This window comes from Vulpes lagopus, chromosome 11, assembly GCF_018345385.1.
Source record: "Vulpes lagopus strain Blue_001 chromosome 11, ASM1834538v1, whole genome shotgun sequence".
In the NCBI taxonomy this organism is placed as follows: Eukaryota; Metazoa; Chordata; class Mammalia; order Carnivora; family Canidae; genus Vulpes; species Vulpes lagopus.
In genome coordinates, this window is record NC_054834.1 from 89,258,557 (window position 1) to 89,280,238 (window position 21,682).

Here is a 21,682-nt window from a genome sequence, read left to right on the forward strand (position 1 = left end):
TGGGCTCCCTGCTCAGTGGGGAGCCTGCTTCTCTCCCTCCCCCAGCTTGTGCTAATAAAATCTTTTAAAAAAATAAAAGTTTCCATATAAAGGACTAGGGGATTCCTGGGTTGCTCAGCAGTTTGGTGCCTGCCTTCAGCCCAGGGCATGACCTGGAGTCCCAGGATCGAGTCTCATATCCGGCTTCCTGGGTGGAGCCTGCTTCTCCCTCTGCCTGTGTCTCTGGGGCCTAAACTCACAACCAGATCACGGTCGCATGTACGACCCATTGAGCCACCCGGGGCCCCACTTTTTTTTTTTATTATTTTTTAATTTATTTATGATAGTCAGAGAGAGAGAGAGGGCGGGGGGGCAGAGACAGGCAGAGGAAGAAGCAGGCTCCATGCACCGGGAGCCCGATGTGGGATTCGATCCCGGGTCTCCAGGATTGCGCCCGGGCCAAAGGCAGGCGCCAAACCGCTGCGCCACCCAGGGATCCCCCGGGGCCCCACTCTTAATGTCTCCATATGCACAGGCATAAGTACTTTTCTAATAAAGATTTATTAGCATGTTACTAGCAAATTTGATGGTTGTGCCCTATATTTTCCCACCAATAGTGAAAGAGTTCCATTGCTTTGTTTTCCTTGACAACACTTGCTATTTTGAAACTTACATTGTTGCGAATTTGATGGTTGTGATGTATTTTTCTTGTTTTAACCAGCATTTCCTTATTAGTGAACAGAATTCTTCCCATGTCTGCTGACTTTTCAGATTTACTCTTATATTTTTTTTTCAGTGTGCACATTTCTATGGGGTAGTCTTTCATGAGTTTCAGGAATTTTATATTTTTACACATATATATTGAAAACATTCTTGTGGCTTACTTTTTCACTTCTATAGTATTTAATGTACATGCCTTAAATTTTAATATATTTAAATTATACCTTTTATGAATGTCCCTTTGTGTCTTAATTTTTCCTATGCTGATACATGAATATATTCGACAATTTTCAGGTAAGTTTTAAAATGTTACTTTAAAAAGTTGTATTTAGGGGCCCCGGGGGCATAGTTGGTTAAGCATGCAACTCTTGGTTTTGGCTCAGGTCGTGATCTCAGGGTCATCAGATCAAGCCTCACATTAGGCTCCGTGCTGAGTACAAAGTCTGCTTGAGTTTCTCTCTGCCCCTACCGCCCCCGCCCCCTGCCACTTTCTCACTCAAATAAATCTTTAAATAAAAGTTGTCTTTAATCCAACTCAGATGTATTTATGGTTTGAAGTAGGGATCGAAATTTACTTTTTTTCCATGTGGATAATCAATCATAATTTTACACAAGTCACTCCTTTCGCTATTGGTTTACGATAACAGAACTTAAGTTTCCATATATGAGGGTCTCTTCAAGTCTGATTTAAGGAAATAGCAACATTTAACAGTGTGCACCTGACATGCATCAGGAACTATGCTAAGCATTTGATATGCTTAGATCACGCACTTTGGAGCTGAATGGGCTACATGTATACCAGAGAGCCCTGATGAATGATGGGCCTTACTATGACTTATTTGTTCACTGGTTCATAGAGATAGATTGATGAAATTCATAAGTATGCTGCTTGACACAAACCAAATATATAACTTGCTTTTATTAAACAGAGGAGGGAAAAATCAACACATTTTCCAAAGAGGCAGATACCCCAAGAGCTTTAGTGAAAACCAACATAACACCAACTTGTTTGACCAAGCTTTTAGAATAAATGAGCTATTAGATTCTTAAAGTAGGACTAGAACATGAATGAGTTCTAGACCCCAGTACAGTTATAAACCAACAAATTAGGCATGGTTTTGCTTAACAGTTTTAGCTTTAATGTAAATATATATTACTTAGAACATTAGCATCTGAACTACATAATGACTTTATCATTTTAATTAAAACCAGAATTTCTGGAACCTCCAAATAGCCTTTGAAGTTTTCCAGTATGGACCTGGACTAACCCCTATTCCTCACTAAATATCAAAAGTGAAATAAATTGTCCCAATAGATCAACATTTTCATAAGGTGATTTCTAAGGCTTCTGGCAGATAAATGTGTAATATCTGTGTGACGACAAATGTCACGATTATATACAAAAAAATATTTAAAATGTTTTGTGTGCAATTTAAGTTCTAAAGATTAAAAAAACAAATGTTCCATGTTAATAAAATATTAAAATACTATGAGCTTCCCATAAATTTGACATTGATTTTGTAATTACATGAAGAACACACAAGATTAGACTTGCACACTAAGTGATTCATCATTTTAATTAACTGTTGAACCGAATATACTTGTTTGATATTAGTTCTCTAGATCATACTTTCAGCCAAGAGACTTTAATATAACTTATAAACATTTCCAATTAAACTGTAACATTGAGGCAGTAAATGTTAGATCTACATTTGCTATGTGTCACACAAATATAAGTCTACGAATCTCCATGTATCCTTTTGTTATCCTTTTGTCGAAGTCACCATTGTAGAGAATGTGTCAGTAAGTGAAATCAACAAAAGGTGACTATTTCTCATTTGAAAAAAAAAATGAAAGTCATTAACACCTTGTCTTAAAGTTCTAAAGCAGCATATTCAGCTTTTAAGGCAAAAAAAAAAAAAAAAAAAAAGGCCAAAAAATATCATAACTTATAAATTCTGTAATTCTTCTTTTGGCATTAAAAGCCACAGCACAAATTCTTACACTTTGACAATATATTAGTGTACATCTGAATATACATTTGCCAACATTCTCCATTAGTATGAAGTTGTTCTGTGAAGCAGAGGTGAAGTGTGCATTGTAACAGGGCAACATTTAGTGGCCATCCTGGGCATCAGAGGACATGGAATGGCTGAGTTTTGACCTTCCGTTCACGGATATTGTATTTGATGGAACAGTAACCTAAGAGAAAGAAACACATTTTGAACCCATCAATTTAAAATGAGAAAGCAATCTAATTTTCAATTTTCAACAATTACCGCATTTTAACTTCTGCTTAATTGTAAATAATATTTAGCATTTAGTATTCAATAAATCACAAATAATCAAGAATAAATGTTCACTCTACCATAAAATTAAAAACGAGAGTTGTTATTTCCACAACAAACAAGTTAAATAATCCATTAACACATCTTAGTCTTTACAAAATTACCAAATCAACTCAAAGGACAAGAGCACAAACAGACTGCAGGCCAAGCTGTTGAAGAGCATTTTTTGCTAAATTAATTCTGGCTCCCCAAAAGTGCCGTGGAGAATGTAGAAAAATAAAGTGAATTCCACAAAGCAAAGAATTTTACGCTTTTTGTATCGATGTTACATAGTAGCCTGAAGTTCCCCTTCCAGGTACCCCGTATTTATAAGAAAATACAGCTTTGGCTTTTAAAATACTTTCATATAGGGGAACCTGGGTGGCTCAGTTGGTTAAGCGTCTGCCTTGGGCTCAGGTCATGATCTTGGGGTCCTGGGATCGAGCCCCACGCTGGGCTCCCTGCTCAGTGGGGAGCCTGCTTCTCTCCCTCCCCCAGCTTGTGCTAATAAAATCTTTTAAAAAAATAAAAGTTTCCATATAAAGGACTAGGGGATCCCTGGGTTGCTCAGCAGTTTGGTGCCTGCCTTCGGCCCAGGGCATGACCCTGGAGTCCCAGGATCGAGTCTCATATCCGGCTTCCTGGGTGGAGCCTGCTTCTCCCTCTGCCTGTGTCTCTGCCTCTCCCTCTGGGTCTCTCATGAATAAATAAAATCTTCTTTAAAAAAAAAAAAAAAAAAAAAAAAAGGACTAAAAAAAGTCAAATCTATGACTGCTATGCCAAAACAGCTACAGAATGAAAGGTACTTTTTCTCCCAATAACCTCAATTCCAAAATTCTATGGCAAAGTCTCCTCCTATTTACAAGTGGTAAGTGAATGAAATACACAAAGAATTTCATAAATTCCAAGTTATTTAGAACGATTTTTAAAAGTCATTTGCATTCTGGAGAGTAAATAGGTATAATATTTTGAAATAATCATACATAAAATGACAGTATTCTAAGAAAAATGGTTAATCTCTAGATTACAATTTGACTCATTTAGACTCTTAGATAACCAAATGTTATCATCTTCTCACAGGAAGAGACCTGAAGTACAAATTCCAGTGGTTCTGCCAGCAACAAAGTCAGTGGAAAGGAAAATACAGTGGACAAATTTAGTTTGGATTGGGTTTTTTCATTCATTGCCTTTTACTAAACAAAGACTGCTCATCTACACTAATCAGCTTGTTTGGCTCTCTATGAATCCGGGATACATAGAGTGTTGCCACCATCCACCTGAAATAAAAACACTAAAAGATGCCACCTGGGTGACTCAGGTGGTTAAGCTGCCTTCAGCTCAGGTCACGATCCCAGGATCCCTGGATCCAGCTTGCTTCTCACTCTCTCTCCTCTGTCAAATAAAATCTTAAAAAAATAAAAGCTAAAAGAAATGTTGCCACCAGGAGAAGGAAATTCATCTGCATTTTGTTTAGTATTCCTGTGGGATTCCTTTCCAAGATGGTCAACAGACAGCAGACAGGTAGTGACTTTTCATTATGTAACTTGGGCCCAAAGTTTCAGTGTTAGGGATTATTTTTGTGACTACTACCAAAATTGCAGTTTTCATAATTCTTTGTAAAGTAAAGAAATTTTAAGCATTTATTTATTTTTATTTTATTTTATTTATTTATTTTGTTTTAAGCATTTAAAAAACACACCAATGACTCGAATACAAGTAAGAGATGTTTATTGAGGTACCATTTATGGAATGGAAAAACTAGTATCCAGTTAAATGTCCATCAGTAAGGAACAAATAAACCATGGCTCATTCATAGAGTCAAATACTATGTAGTCTTAAAAGAATTGGTGTGTGTGTGTGTGTGTATACATAAGACAGAAAATTTCAAAGAGATATTTATGAATCTTTATGAATCTCTTTTACAGGATTCTATTTTTGTATGTATTTAAATATGTTTGTATACTACTAAAGTGGTCTGGAAGGTTTCACTGTAATCCATCACGAGCAGTTACTTTGCGGGGAGAATGGTATTTTGTTTGATATTTAAAATTTTGTACACTAAACTTTCAAGCATGAGAAGACATCATTATAGACTAGCCCATAAATTCTGGGAGGCCAGAAGCCTTGTCTAATGTAATGCCACGATATACGCATGTTTATTTTAGTGCCTGGCACAGTGAAGATCAATGAATATTTCTTGAACGGAATATGGTAACTTTTTGTAAGCATTTATAAAGTACTGCTTGAATTTTTTTAATAATGAACATGACACAATAAAGACATGTTTTTAAAGTAAAGAATTTACTGTTGAGAGCATCTGCTAGTTGACTGTGTATCCTTTAAAGAGTTTTCAAGAATATTCAACGTAGCTTTCTCATTCTTGTGAGAAGCATTAACTATGAAACCATCATTTATTTTTAATTTAAAAATATATGGCAAGAACTGCCGGCCTGAAGCCTTTGGACTGTTGAAATTCCAATCGAGGAAATATGAATCAAAAGCAGAGCAATTCAATGAATAAACCAAGCCAGCAAGATTCTGGGTGACTTAGCTAGTTTTTCTTCCTTCTAAGGTTTCGATGTAGCCAAAGATAAATTTTACATTCTGAGGAAATGGTTAATATCATCAACTACCGAATGCCATTCATCAGTTTATTTTCAGACTTTATTTTTACAAATGTATATTCTACTTGTAATAGTGTGATGACTTTTAGTGACTGAAACATCAGTAAGAATCAAGAGCAGCCAAAGTCGTTCTTGCATCAACACAAGTCAATGACAATAGGTTACCTAATCTCTTATTCTCTGAAAGCAATTTGCTGATTCACACATAAATCTTAACACCAACCACATTTTATGAAATATTGAATAAGATTTATTAAAACCTTAGAAGAAGACAGATCTCCGTGACTACACTGGGGTCAAATAGGGGTAAGGTGTGGAAAACAAAAAATCTTAAGAAATATGAAAAAAAAACAGGGCATGTTCATGACCACATTTACACTAGAGCAGTCAACTAGATAATTGTTCTAATGCGAACCAATTATTATAATGAGGGTTAATTACGTGAGTATGAACCAGAGCCATAAGGCAGGTTGGTACCTGGAGTTAAATTGAACATTTGGGTGCCAAAATATAGGCAAACCTGGAGCCAACTTTCTGATGAACAATCTAAACCTACTGTCAAAATCACTGAAGATTTTATTTGGCACCCGAACTGTTGTTCTATAAAAGAAATGTTAGAATTTAAAACAAACCGGGAGGAATGTTCAGTACAGGACAGAAATATGGGGCTTAAGCAAAGATCACAGGGAATTAGAGCCTTGTGTCTATATCTACTGCCTTTTGCAATATAATATTTTTTTGAAATATAACACGTGTACAGAAAAGTGCACTGAACTTACCTAAGCAACCAAATGAAAACAAACACAAACATATATGCATATATAATCCACCACCAGGCCAGGAAAAGAATAGCTCCCCGCTCCACCCGCCCCCGCTTGTCTTCACTTAAAATGTTGACATTTTCTCTGTTATTAGAGGTCTATCATTTACACATTTACAAAATATTGCATAAGATCATTATTTATCTTGATCACTTAAGATTTTGGGGTCCCTCTTCAGTTGTGTGCCTGTCTTGCTCCCACAGGCCCCCAGCAACCCCCTTCCTTTCCCTGTGGAAGTAACCCTAGTGTGATCTGTATAATTACTTCCTCGCTTTTAAAAATAATTGCCACCTACACATCTGCCAGACTTACACATACAGATTTCTACAGGTCTTTACACGGGTGCGTGTGGCTGCATTTTGCCCAGTGTATCCTGTCTGATGGTCCACTCTGAACACGGTGCTTCTCTTCTTTTCGGGTATTAAGGTCCTGTGTACTTGGGGCTATTACAAGCAGGATTTCCCGAGGGTGCTTCGAGCCCAGTCCTGGCCGACCTCAAGGCCCTGCAAGCACCCGGGCTGTCGCAGCTTCTACTTCAGAAGCGACCCCCGCACAGAAGGGGGCACCTGGGCCTCCCTAGCCGCCCCCCACCCCCGGCAGGGGTCAGACGACTCACCCTTTTCAGCCTGGCCGCGGCCTCCCCCGAGCGGATGGCGGTCAGCAAGCTCTGTCGGGCCTGCTCCGGGTCAGGGCCCTGCAAGGTCAAGGAACTTTGCCTCCTAAGAATGAAGGCCGGGCAGTCCGTTGGAGATGGTGTCTGGGAATTCTGCTCATGATGTGCCGAGTTATTCCCCTATAAAAATAAATGCAAAATATTCATGTGAATACCAGACGAAGAACGGGCCATTAAAAAAAAAAAAAGAAAAAAAAGATCCATCACCAGTATTCCTGAAGATGCCCATTTGCCAGGCCACGCCCTCGCCCACGCGGTCCTGGGTCCGGGCTCAGCTGGAAGGCGAGGGCACCCCTTGCCCTCCCTCAACCAGGAGGCTAAGTGAGACAAGGGGCACTGCTCTTCGCTGTATGAAACAGCAGTAATTTTACCGTCCCTGGGTCAGACGGTGCTGATTTTGCCAGTGGAGTTGGCGAGAAGAGCCAAATTAATAATGATAAAAATTCCACAGACTAAAAAAATGCCACATTTTTATAGTTACGACATACTAGGTTGTGAAATTATTGTTTTTGACAGTACAAAATGGACAGATGGACGATTTTATTATTGGTTGAACCTAACGCATTTTCATATAAAGGAGTATTAATGACTATGCTACGTGTAACTGCTGTATTTTGTGGCCCTGGAAGTCACAGGGGCTAAGTGATGACCATGTCTTATTTTTCCTTTTATTTTTTACTTTAATGGACTAAAAGTAGGTATTAGCAATTTCCAAATTTAAGAATCAAAAATTTAATTAGACTTCTTAGGAAAGAATATTTATGATTTAACTGGAAACTATTATCAAATGATCTTAAAAATGTCTTTTGTTAAACCGCCAAACGTCTTCACCAAAGATGAGCTAAACAGAGCCCAGGCAGTGACTCAAAAACTGTATTATCTAAATCAAACTTCTGTTGTTTGGGAATGGCATTCCATCCTAAGAAGAAACACAGGCTTTGTTCCCAAGAAAAGAATTAATCTCTAGATCATACATCTCTTCCTGACATTATATCCAAGCTAAGAAACATAAATGTGAAATATATAAAGAAATATTCCTCGAGATGACTATTGCTTTGAGATTGTGGAAAAATCTTTATTTGGCAATATCGTTAATGTTCTGTTACTCTAGGAATGTTTGATAAAGTCGTATAAAATACCTCTGGAACTGTCACACAGTTCCAGAAAGTAATCTTTAAACACTATCAGAGTAAAGGTACACAAAATATTTTTAAAAAACTGCACGGGGATTATTGTAATGCATACTCTAAATTTCATCCTTTCCTCTGACTATCCTGTTTGAATCTAGCAAATTATACTACTCAGTTGACCAAACACTAAGTCAGCAAATGACCCTTTTGATGTAAGTTACTAAAGTTAGACAGTGGCTAAATGACATTCTAGTCAACATACCAATAACTGGAAAAGTTGACACTGCATTAAGAAAAATGGGAAATTAAGAAAATTACCTATTTAATCTCTGGCTTCGGTTTAAATTATTTATATGTGTCGATGTTTAGGAATTCTGGTTGAGTGTATGTGATGGAAAATGCACAGCTGAGAAATGTTTGGTTATTTTATCTAGTCCTTAAATACTGCTTATGTTTCTATATAATTAAAACTATTTATTTTGCTATTATGTAGAATCGGAGAAGAAAATAAGCCAGAACGTCCAGAGAAGTGGTAAACAAACTGAGATAAGCAAAACAGGAAAGCAGAGAGTCAGAACCAGAAACCAGTACACGGCGCAAATGCACGAGCAAAGAAACTGTAATACCTGCTAATGACCATCCTAGAGCGATGACCTTACAGTAGCGCCCAATCACGTTACATGAATTAGAAGAACTGAGAGTTAACAATCAGATTTTATGCGTTGCTACTCTTTTCTCCCTGTGGTAGCTTGCTACTAGGTTAACAGGAATTCGGGGGGCAGCTCGGGTGGCCCAGCAGGTTAGCGTCGCCTTCAGCCCAGGGCGTGATCCTGGGGTCCCCAGATCGAGTCCCACATGGGGCTCCCTGCGTGGAGCCTGCTTCTCCCTCTGCCTGTGTCTCTGCCTCTCTATGTCTCTCATGAATAAATAAAATCTTTAAAAAAAAATAGGAATTCGGAGCTAAGTAACACACAAACATACCAACATGCCTGTCAAGCCCCACTTAAACCATGTTGTTATGATGAGCCCTTGTTTTTAAAAGGGTGACATTACCTTATCACTCAGGCATAGCTGGGGGATGCCCGCGAGCTGATTTACAGACGGAGCCTGCCCTTCTGTGTCGGGTGGAGGTGGGGTGGCTGCACCGTCCCCGCCCGCCCCCCTGCGCACCTTGCTGAGGGACTGTGACCGTTTCACTACGGCGAGGGCGAAGGGTGAGGGAGCAGAGCTCGCGTAAGGTCTCGGGGCACCGAAGGTTTTCAAAGTCTTCAGGTTCAGCGCTGCTGACTGACTCGCAGGGAGAGGAGCAGGGGAGCTGGGAGGAGGAGAGGCTTCCATAGGCTTCTCCTTGCTGAGGTCACCGAGGTCACCGACGGGGTCTCTAACAGGGGGCTGTGGGAGGGATGGAGCTGCTTGGCTTAAGGGAGAAAGAGTTTGCTCCGGAGGAGGTATCGCATCCCTCTCCTCCTCTTTCTTTACTAGTTCTTTTGGAGCGGGGTTGGGGGCCACTTGGACACTCTTGGCAGCCGCAGATGTCACATAGTGACCTGAAACTCTTTTTTGCATCTGCAGGAAAAAAGAACTTGGTTTGGTCTGGGGATTTGAAACCCGAGATTTAAGTTTTGACTCCAAAATATGGTTTATGTCTTCCAAATTAGGCACGAAAGGAGCTGTGCCAGTGTCTTTTGTCATTCTGGGAGTAGCTTTCACGGGCTTCCCCACGGCGATGTGGGGGACGTGGGGTGAGCTCTCCACGCTGGGCACCTGATGCTCTGTTCCCACGGTAGGTTTCAGTTTAAGGTCCACCTGTGGCTCCTTCGGGCTTTCAGAAATAACAAGTTCGGTTTGCATGGCAGTTTCTTTCACATTTTCGTGAATGTGCTTTTTTCCTAAAGTATGTATCTCCTGATCATCCTTATTACCAGGGGTTTCTGATTCCCAATTTTTCAGTATCTCCAAGGATTTGGGAGGCACTATTTTATAAGTAGTCATTCCAATTTTAGGTATGTACTCTCTTGTGATTTCATTTGAAGGTTTTGGCTTGGGATCGTAGCCTTGTCTATAAAGTGGATAATTCTTTATATGAGAAACAGTTGAATTTTTATCAATCCCATCTAGAGGAGGCAAAAGATCATCATCACCATGTGTATAAATTGGATCTTCTATGGTGAGTTGATTATCTGACTGTACAGTCAGGAGGCCCGGACTCCTTAAATTCCTTGAGGCATCTATAGAATCCTGGGGACTTAAAGATGAGTGTTGAGTTGGTTTATTGTTACTTGAAGTCTGCACGCTTTCATTAACTTTGAAGTTAGACAAGTCATGATCTTGGTGGTTCCCATCAAAACTGTCAACGGAAGGGACTGTCTGAATGGCTGCATCTTGCATTTTTGTCTTTTCCTCACTGAGTTGATTCAGTTTTTGGTGTTGTACTAATGAAGCAGCCAGATGATTTTCCTTATAACTTTCAGCAGTATCAGTTTTATGTGCCTGGTGGTTTGATAGTCTGTCAACTTCCATGTCCACGTTGTTATTTTCGGCAACACCTCCTACATCGATTTCTGTTCTCCTCACTCCATTTTTCATATGGTCTGTGTTCGGTGGAATGACAATTATTTCATTTTGATCTACTGAGAGAAAAAAATATTGTCAAGTTAAATGTGAACAAGTAGAAAAACCTCAAGTTTTCAATGCCTGCCTCCCCCAAACTGAAATAGGTTGGTTTGAAGGCTACAAGACAATTTTCAGCTAATTATACAAAAGCAGGTAGTAGCATTAGGGAAAACAGCACGGGCTTTGGTATCATAGAAACCTGAGTCTAGAACCTGGCTGGGTTTACATGTTACTTAACCCCTTTGAGCCAAACCTAATTTGCTCAGATATAAAAAGGTGAAAATATGGATTATATTTTATATGTCATTTATACAACATGCTAATTAGGATAGGGAATATCCCTAGAACAAGCACTCCATTGAAGATAGCTACATTTCTCCTGATAAGCAGACTTCACATTTCAGTCAATGTTAAGAATGACAAAAGAAATGGAAAAATTCCCAAACAGTACTTTTCTTCTTCTTCTTTTTTTTTTTTTTTCCTATTTTGATCTGGTCTCTTCTATAACTCCTATATTTATATTTCACACCTTACATTAAAAAGGAAATAATCCTAGCAAATGTTATCAGTTTTAATTAAGGCAAATAACGGAAGTATTACCTTTAAGAGGTAAAGTGAAAACAAAAATCTAAGTTGACTATCTTGTTAACTAGGTGTCTTGCTAGAGACTCTTAGAGGATGTCGTTTTTAGTCACGCTATGGGTGATTTCAACTACATAAAAACGATCATGTGGGTTTTCATTTTTCTCTCAGGGAAAAGATACTTTATTTTCCTGTCAGAGTTCCAAGCGGGGAAAACCACCTCTCTTTACCCTGGATTTCTTTTCCTCTTAATTCTAATTCAGATCACCCAAAACCAAAAATCACTCGCCAGTGTCTAGGTTAATAAGCAACAGTTGTCAATCAGCAACATGATGGCAAACAATCGGAATGAGGCATCTAGAAGGAAACACAGGTCTATGAGTGTGCACCATGTGTTTAGTCTACAGCAGTGATTTATACACTGGGTTCCTCTAGCCAAATGCCCAGAATTATTTCTCGTGGATGACCAATTAGCCACATCTTCAAAATCCTTAGTGGCCTCCCCTTCCCAGGAACAGTAGTTTGCACTGTTCAAGTGAAATGTGAGCCTTGGGAGTCAGATCGTGAAAGAATGTCAAGTATTTCTCTATAGTTGTATTGTCACTCATTTTTACTTACGAGATAAAGAACAAATTCAGTGCCTAAAATGTCACGAGCTATTTTAAATAGTTCTTCTGTTAAAAAGAAAAGAAAAGAAAAAATATGTGTGCACGAGAAAAATATCATGTTGCCAGGTAGATTTGTATACAAACAATTTCTTAAAATACCTTCATATTTGTACACTATCTAATTGCATGGGTTCTTTTTGTTTGTTTGTTTTGGTCATGTTGGTATGTTTCCTACTATGTTACAAGATTCTTATATTAAACATCTAATTTTTAAATGGAATTCATTTTTATTCTTCCTAAAAGAAATGCAACTGATTATCAGAATATTTATTGTCTATACAACTGACCTCTTGATGACTGATAATTAACTTTTATGATTAGTGACACATTTGATTAAGAATCATCAAAAAAGCACACTTCTGCACATTTCTTTTACTTGATTCATAAGTATTTTTAATATCTATACGAAAAGTACTATTGTCAACACTGCTATGAGGACAAAAGAATGTAAGAAGAAATGGTCCCTGGCACCAGGAAATGAATGTAAATATATTTCCTTCTCTCTTGCTTATTTCTCATTTTCCAATGAATAGTATAGCTCAGTCACACAAGAGAAATATTTTCCAAAACAAAGTATCAACAATATATTTTCAAGTCAGTTCCCTGTAACAAACCCTAACTAATTGGTTTTAGAACTCCAAATGTCTATTTTTCACTATTCTCTAATTCTGAATCGCTCATCAAAATCTCATAGTTATTCCCAATGATAAGCCTGGAAACCTAGAATCATTGCTGAATTTAGTAGCTAATCCATCCTTACAAAGACCTGACAATGACACTAACCAAATGTCAATGAATGGTTAGTTAGGCCATTTTCCAGTGATAGCCAGTAGAAGGAAGTAGATTTTGTGCTATCCTGTCCTGTCCCTACTCAAAACTGACACCAACAACTACAAAATTAATCATTTGACTTACGGATCATTGAAACAAGTATATGGGATAGCTAAAAAAGAAGGAAGAGAACTAATTAAGATAATAGAAATTATTTACTTAAAAAATCACCTAAAAAAAAAAAAATCACCTAAAAAAAAAAAAATCACCTATGGGGCACCTGGGTGGCTCACAGGTTGAGCGTCTGCCTTCAGCTCAGGTCATGATCCCAGGGTCCTGGGGACTGAGTCCCGGAAGGCTCCCCACAGGGAGCCTGCTTTCCCTCTGCCTATGTCTCTGCCCCTCTCCTCTGTGTCTCTCGTGAATAAGTAAAATCACCTAAATACTTTGATTTTAAAAAGTAGAAAAAACTCACCTAGAGTCAACAAAGGTCATTGCAAATCAAATGTAAATAAAAATATATATATATTATTACAGAACTATACCTGTGGCCCTAGAACAAACTTGTTGCAGGTAAAACAACATATATCCATATCTATCTATCTGATGTGACACTGGGATAATCCACATTTTATCCAAACATGAATATGTATATCCCTATGTTTTCTAAGAATCTTCACCAACTTTCGCATATTAACAGACTGGAGTATGAGAATTCATAAGCCAATTCCTTCACATCTCCTTAAAATACCATTGTACATTCCTTGCATCTTGTATTTGTGCAGTATCAGATTTCTGAAATTCAACCTTAAGTATAGCTCTTTCTCCACTTACGAAGGGGCTACATCCCAATAACCCCATCATAACTTGAAAATATTGATAAGTCAAACGCATTTACTACATCTAAGTTACAAGATATCAATAGCTTAGCCTATACTACTTTAAATGTGCTCAAAACACATTAGCCTATAGTTGGGCAAAACCATCTCTCACAGAGCCTCCTCACAAGAGAATAGTGGTAGATGTACAGGTTGTTTACCCTCATGGGCTGACTGGGACCTGCAACTGCTGCTGCCCAGCATCATGCAAGAGGATGATATTGCTAGCCCAGGAAAATACCAAAATTCAGATTCTGAAGTATAGTTTCTATTGAATGCATATCACTTTCATACCATCATAAAGTCAAAAACTTGAGTCGATGAATGTATGTATTTTAACAATGTTAGTATTCTACTACGTGCTATGAGGAAGTCAAAGTATCGTATATAATTTCTCTAAAAAAAACCTGTCCAATCTGGTTAAGGAGACAAGACCTTTTAGAGAAATACATGGCTTCTAGTAAACAAATAACAAGTGAACTGGCAAGATTTGGAGAGTGGTTGGATGGGTGATGGTAGGTGGAAAATTATATTCCTTGCAAAGAAAAAAAAAATGAGCATAGCCCGAAAGATAGAATGAAGTGAAATAGATCATAGCAAAGAGAAGAAATTGTCTTGATTTGGGGGTGAGGGTGTTGAAGATTCTGGTAAATAACACCACATAATTAGATGATTTTGACTTTAAAAACCAGGCACACAAGTTTCACCCAAGTAAAGCAACTTGAGTATGAAGGAAAACAGGTTTGGACTTGGGAGTCAGTAAAAAAGAAAAAAAGAGAAATCCATCACACGTAGATGCATAGAATACACATCTTTTAGATCCAAGATAGTAGGTTAGACAACTGCTAAGATTTAACAACAAAAATAGTACACATGGTCGTTAATAGCACACTTTAAATAGTAATATTGCCTGAGTTAGTTCAAATCCAAGGTCCACTACCTACGAATTATGGGAACTCTTGCGAATTACATAATATCATTTTGGCTCAATCAACCGCAAAGTAGAAATGAAAATAATAAGACCATAAATGAGTTAATATATAAAATTAAATGAGTTTACATAAGGTGTTAAGTATGGCTCCTTAGAAAATAGTAAGTACTGTGACTACTAGAACTCACCGTTCTCCTGGTTTGTGCCCAATGACTTCAAGTCTTTTACATGGTCAACTACCCTCTCTCCATTGCTTGCATCATATACTATCATATGTGGTCCTCTGCAAAATAGGATATGGTATGTTATATGTTGATACTATTTAAGTGTGTGTGCGCACGCGCGCACACACACACACACCCCAGATGAGAAAACAGGCAATAATTTCCAAAGACAGATGGATTGAAATAATCATTTTCTTTCTGCCAAATACTGGAAATTTAATAGCAAAGAAAAAATACAATAGAGAGGAAATGCGGCTATGAACCATTAGCTTTCAAAGAGTGGTCCTATTACAAAGAAGATCTAAAGAGCTTGGTAAAAGGGACATTTTTCCAAAAAACAGTGTCTTTTTGTTATTATTTGTCTTTTAAAGGAAAAGAAAACTAAACTAGTCTTGGATCTGGCAAAGCCAACTTCTGGAAAATCAGGATGTGGACTGACCTCAACTGGTTTTGTTTTTTTTGTGATAGAAAGGTTTAATTTGGAGACAATCCCATGCAAATTACAGTAAAACTTTGACAAAGATGGTTTATTTTGCCTACTTGATTTCATCTTTATTCACATTGTGGCATTTCTAACACCGTATAAGTGTACTGTAGTATAGATTTCAATTCCCAGGATGAAGGGGAAAGTGCACGCTCTGCATTATAAAATTGACTGCAAAAATATTATTAGTAACATCATAATCTAATATGCATAATTGTTTTATAAAATCAGTGAAAATCCTTGAGAAGCATTTGGTGAAAAATTAAAAATTAAATTTAGATCTAAATTTCATTTAGATCAAACAGAAAATAGGGAAAAGCCATACAATACACACACTTTTATATTTAAGTCATACAAATTAACTACATGCTATAGCTTATCTGACATAGCGATACCAGAACTGTTGAATTTGAGATTTAAAAACAAAACATGCAAATGGATACTTTATTAATAAGCAGTCTTATAATTATGGTGACTAGAATCTAAACTAAAGGGACTACTTACTATATTTAAAATATCAGATCTATAATTCAGAGACTAGTATTAATTAAACAAACCATCACCAACACTTCTGGCACATAGACTACTTACTGTCCATCTGTGTTTCTAGCTTCTTGTTTTTCTTCTTTGGAGTTTTGTGAGGACTCTCCAGTAACATTGCCAAGGGCTGAGTCAGGATCATTTTTCAGTGTATTTATTATATCAGTAGATCCAAAAGGGACGTCTTGTGACTTCAGAGCAGTATTTTCAGCCTCATGTTTAGGCACTTCACTCAGTTCTTCCTTTTCATCTATCTCTTCAAGGCTATGATCAGAGCTTATTCCAGCTACAAAGAAATGAAGATATAATCCTAAATATTAATTTGCCTCATTCATCCTATGCAATCTGAGCAAGAAAAGAATTTTTTAAAGTTAATAATTAGCTGGCTCTTTTAAAAGCTAGTCCAAAACTAATAAAATACTCTTCTAATGGTGAATAATCACATTAACATGCAAGCAAATTATCTCAGGCATATACAACTCTAAAAAACATAGAATATATATTAGAAAACATAGAATATATTCATAAAAATATGCTATCACACTAGGTTTTATTCATGGTAGAGAAAAAAGTTATTGAAACTCATAAGTTAAATCAGATGTCTACCTCTGAAAGACATCTACAGAGCTTTGAATTAAAATGACTTTTACATTCATACAATAGCGCTAAATGTAAATTAAAAGAACATGAGATTTTTATATTGTTTACAAGTACACTTAAAAAATTTGACTCGTAGTTATCACAACAACAATGGAGAATGATCTGAGCCCCTTTTAAAAATGATGTTCACACCCTCCTCCATAGCTGTTAAATCAGAACCTCGGAAGGGTGGGACCAGGAATTTTTAAGGCTCCTAAGGTGATTGTAATACAAAACCAGGGTTTAAATCCACTGATTTAGATGCTTAATACACTTTTTGAAAATACAAACAAGTATTATTCAATGAAAATTATTCCCATTCAGTTTGATTCTTAGAGGCAACTTCCTTTAAGGTTTTTCCTATATATTATCAGAAAGTATAATGAGCATACAAGCGGATTTGCATACTCCTGCTACCTTCTCTCTTTTCTGTTAGTTCATTTAATATAAATGGAAGCATACTATACCTGATGTTTTTCAACTTCTGTTTGTCCACTTAACTGTCTGAAAAATCATCCCATATCCATATGTGCATGTGTGTGTGTGAGAGATTCTTTTCAAAAGCTGCAGTTAATACTTCATCATATAAGAATGTGTTTCATCATTTCTTTAACACCAACAACAAATGGCCAACAGATTAAAAGAGGAGACATCCTAATTGCTGTCCACACTAGCTGTGAAAGTTAATTTAAACCAAAGAATGAGGTTCTGAATTGTTATTTAAATATAAGTTCACACTTCCATTTGCATAATAGCAGCTGAACAAAGTTTAATTTTACACCAATGGGGGAGGAGAGGTGGTATAGCATTGGATCATAGTGATCAGCACATCCACAAAATAAAAACTTCAACCTATTAGAAGAATATTAAAAGTACTTAAAATGTATGTCTTTATCTCTAGGCAGATCAACAGAAAATTGTGCTATTTATGCTATTTAACAAATATGGAGACTTTTAATGACAGTTTCATGGTGAATGAAAAAAAGTAGATTTCTCAACCAAAAAAATATTAAGGCATTTGAATTTAAGTTAATTTTAAAAAAATATATTTTGGCAAGTCTTGTTTTATTATGACGTGTGACAGTGTCATTATGAGAACAATATACGATATTATGCATCTGCAATAGCACATATTTGTGTAGTAAGAGTATATTTATATAATTTGAAAACTGAGAAAATGAATGGCTGTTCCACTTTAGATACAAATGTGTTTTATAAATGGCCCCTTGGCATATATTAAGCTCTTCAGCAAGTTAGATTAACTGAGGAAACACTTAGCAAATTATTGTTATCTCTATTTCTCTCTTACCCAACAAAAGTATTTGACATAAGGCCACCGCGATGGTTCAGTCTGTTAAGCATCTGACTCTTGGTATCAGCTCAGGTCATGATCTCAAGGGTCATGAGATGAGCCCTTTTTCGGCTCCATGCTCAGTAGTGAGTCTGCTTGAGAATCTCTCCTTCTGCCTCTATCCCACCCTCCCCATTCTTCACCCCTCATTTCCCCCCCACCCCCACTCCTGGGCATGGGCATGCACACACGCTCTTGCTCTCTCTCAAATAAATAAATAAATAAATAAATAAATAAATAAATAAATAAATAAAATTATTATTATTTTTTTTTAAGTATTTCACTTTTCTTTAAGTATGGGGTCTCTTACTGAGAAACTGATCTCAGTTAATTAAAGTATAAAGAATGAGTTACATATTTCAAAACTCTTTTCAAATTATTTTTCTGAAATTTTGTAACTTGATAGTTACAAGCATCACACAGGCTTACCTTAAAAAAAAAAAAAAAAAAAAAGCTAGCTTCAAGAGTATTCCTGTTCTTAAAAGTCTCAGGAAAGGCTGGGATTCTTTTTTAAAATTCTAAAAATACAAAAAAAACTTTTAGAGTTGGTTGTCTGACTAGCACAAATTTCCCCAGGCTTCAAAAAATAATAAATCAAGTTTGTTTTGTATTTGTTATATGTATGATGGCCACATTTGAGGACTACAATAAAAAAAGATTGGGTAGGGGCTGTGAACAATGAATAAATTTCACAAGTATCATAGCACAACTATTATATTTCAGCTTCGTAAGTTTTTAGATTTTATAAAATTTATTTAAAAGATTTATTTTTTTAGATTTTAAAGATTTTATTTATTTATTCATGAGAGACAGAGAAAGGCAGAAACACAGGCAGAGGGAGAAGCAGACTCCTTGCAGGGAGCCCAATGTGGGACTCCATTCCGGGATCACGCACTGAGCCAAAGGCAGATGCTCAACCGCTGAGCCACCCAGGTGTTCCATCAGCTTCATAAGTTTTAAGGGAAGAATACTTACTTTCAAAGAACACAGCGTTCAAAATCTTTGTGAAGTTTTAGGATTTAACAACTTCCAAAGTATAAGTGTTAAAAATAATACAGAAGTCATCTTTTAAAAGTTTAATTATTGCAATTTTTACCTTTACTTAGCTTTATATGATTTGAATATTTTTAGATGCTTTTATTTTAAGAGTTTTTTTTTTTTTTTAAATTCATAGAGACACACAGAGAGAGAGAGAGGCAGAGACACAGGCAGAGGGAGAAGCAGGCTCCACACAGGGAGCCCGACATGGGACTCGATCCAGGGTCTCCAGGATCACGCCCTAGGCTGCAGGCAGCTCTAAATCGCTGCGCCACCAGGGGCTGCCCTATGATTTGAATATTTTTATCTTAAGGTTTTTCAGTTCTTCTAGGGAAAGCAACATTGAAACAAAAAATTAAAATTCAAAAATTCTTTAAAATTCACAAAATGTAATATGTAAAAATGAAATTTATATACAAGCTTTTAGAAGACATGTTTGTAAGTTTTGTAGCATTTTACTTTTAAACAATTAAAGCTTTTAATTTCACTGAGACTTTTGGGATACTTTGTATATTTTTCCTGGATATGATTGAAATCCTTCTCTTTCGTAAAATAAAATCATATTAAATTATATCTATTCTATCCCCTTCCCCACATCCCCTTTCCCTAAGCGAGGGTGAGCACTCTCTCTCAAATAAATGAATAAAATCTTTTTTAAAAATGGGGGATGGTGCGTCAGTGGCCCAGTCGGTTGAGTATCCCACTCTTGCTTTCAGCTCAGGTCATGATCTCAGGCTCTTGAAATTGAGCCCCGCTTCAGTGTCTCCACTTAGCATGGAGTCTGCTTTAGATTCTCTCCCTCTTCCTGCCCCTCTCCCTGCTCAAGCTCTCTCTCTCTCTCTTAAACAAAATCTTTTTAAAAAATAACATTTATTTTGGTGAACTATTTCTTTTCATTCATTCAAAAAATGCTCACTCTATTAGACACTATTTTAGTTGCTGCCAGACAGAGCCGTTTTCTCTTTCTTTTTGAACAACTGAGATACAATTCACATTCAGTAAAATTCACTTCTGGAATCCACTTTGGAATACTCCCATTTTCATAGATATACAGCTGAGTGACTACCACTACAATCAAGATAGGGAATAAGTCCATCAATCTCCAAAACCGCCCCAGGTCCGTTGGTGATCATCCCCTGCCCCTAACCCTGGACTCTGCTAACTACTTTCCCCATAGCTTTGCCCTTACAAGAATGAGATCACACAGCATCTAGCCATTAAGACTGGCTCCCCCACTTAACATAATGTGTTTGACATTCACTCATGTCATTGCACGTAGCAGTCATTCCTTTTTATGGTTTTGGTGGTAGTACCCCAAGGTATGGATTAATCATAGTCTACCCATTCCTCAGTTTAGGGACATTGGGTTGTTTCTCATGTTGGGCAATTATGACTAAAAATCCTATAGAAATTTACATGTAAGTTTTTGCATGCACAGAAGTTTTCATTTTTCTTGGAAAATACCTAGGAGCGGGATTGCTGGGTTGTACTGACAATGAATGCTTACGTTTTATTTTTAAAAACTTCTCAAACTATCTTCCAACCTGTCCACACAATTTTGCATTACAATAAGCAGTATGTGATATTAATTCTAAATAATGACTCACTCTGAGCTAATAAAAAACTGAATAAAATTATTTATGATGAAATACAGTTATTACCTAACTATAAATTTTTGCCATCTGGTAACAAAACAATTCCAATAACATAAAAATCTCAGTCAAAAGCAATACTACAGAAAATAAGCCATGCCTAGATAACAAAAGAGTAGTTCAAGAAAGAAAAAAATATAAATATAATCCTTTATATTCATAAAGTTAAACACTGGAAATAATAGAGTTCAAAGAGTTTTGCCCAAAAAAGCAGAGAGCCAAATAGAAGAAAAGCTGAAATCCTCCAAAGCCATGCTTTGCCATATTCATCTATCTGGTTAGGGAAAACATTCCAACTCCAAACCTATAATCGAATTTCAAGTGAAAGGGGGAAACTACTATTTCTTTGAGACATTTTTACACACGGGATGACCAAGTAACCAAATGTTTCCATGGTGATAATCTTAATCTGCATTGAACCACTGGGCAGGAAAGGCCCAGTTACCTACTTGTCAGAGATGCTACAGCTGCCTCGGGTGTTCCTGGGCCCTCGGAGAGAGGGGCTTCATCCAGCAGTTTGGGCACAGTGCACTGCTCGTGACTGGGGAGCCCAGGGCCAAGGGAGGCTTCTGCCAAAGAAGTAAAATCTGTGGAAATGGCACTTAGACAACAGAGTTAAGGCAAGCAGAGAACAAGAAGCATTTTTGAAGAAATCAGATTGGTTAGCTCACAATTATCCGTGCGTTAAACAAGAAGAGGTAACTAGGGGAAAAAAGGAAGAGAAAGAGAAATAGATATCAAGCAAAGTTTGAATAGCATTCACACCTTTTTTCTAATACTTTCAAATCATCTCTGTCACTTATATAGTTTGGTATTATTTAACAAAATTCCTTTGTAGGACAAAACAGTATCATTGGTATTATTCTGGGTAGGACTTAAGAAATAAGAAAAACCATGACTAGTTATATTACGGTAATGTTTTTAATCAAAGAGGACAGGAGATTCCTATATAAGATGTCACAGTCTCAAATACCTAAAAATCACCTAGGGATTAAATATTTAGGAGCATTTGGGTGCACCTGAATTTCTCCTATGTT

General features: G+C 37.0%; 1 protein-coding gene across 13 annotated transcripts in view; it reads right to left on the reverse strand.

Annotated features, from left to right (window-relative positions):
• Nucleotides 1-1,603: 1,603 nt before the first annotated feature.
• COBLL1 (cordon-bleu WH2 repeat protein like 1) overlaps nt 1,604-21,682 on the reverse strand; it is a 157,817-nt gene continuing 137,738 nt past the window's right edge. For 7 of the 13 annotated variants that reach the window (XM_041774037.1, XM_041774034.1, XM_041774046.1 and 4 more), the window contains 6 exons: nt 21,095-21,232; nt 16,017-16,251; nt 14,906-15,000; nt 9,328-10,904; nt 7,088-7,264; nt 1,604-2,901 (listed from right to left, as the gene is read on the reverse strand). In XM_041774037.1, the coding sequence (XP_041629971.1) occupies nt 2,815-2,901; nt 7,088-7,264; nt 9,328-10,904; nt 14,906-15,000; nt 16,017-16,251; nt 21,095-21,232 (2,309 nt within the window). In that variant the 3' untranslated portion in view covers nt 1,604-2,814. The remainder of the gene's footprint in view (nt 2,902-7,087; nt 7,265-9,327; nt 10,905-14,905; nt 15,001-16,016; nt 16,252-21,094; nt 21,233-21,682) is intronic. The other 6 variants (XM_041774047.1, XM_041774035.1, XM_041774042.1 and 3 more) reach the window with 4 other exon arrangements.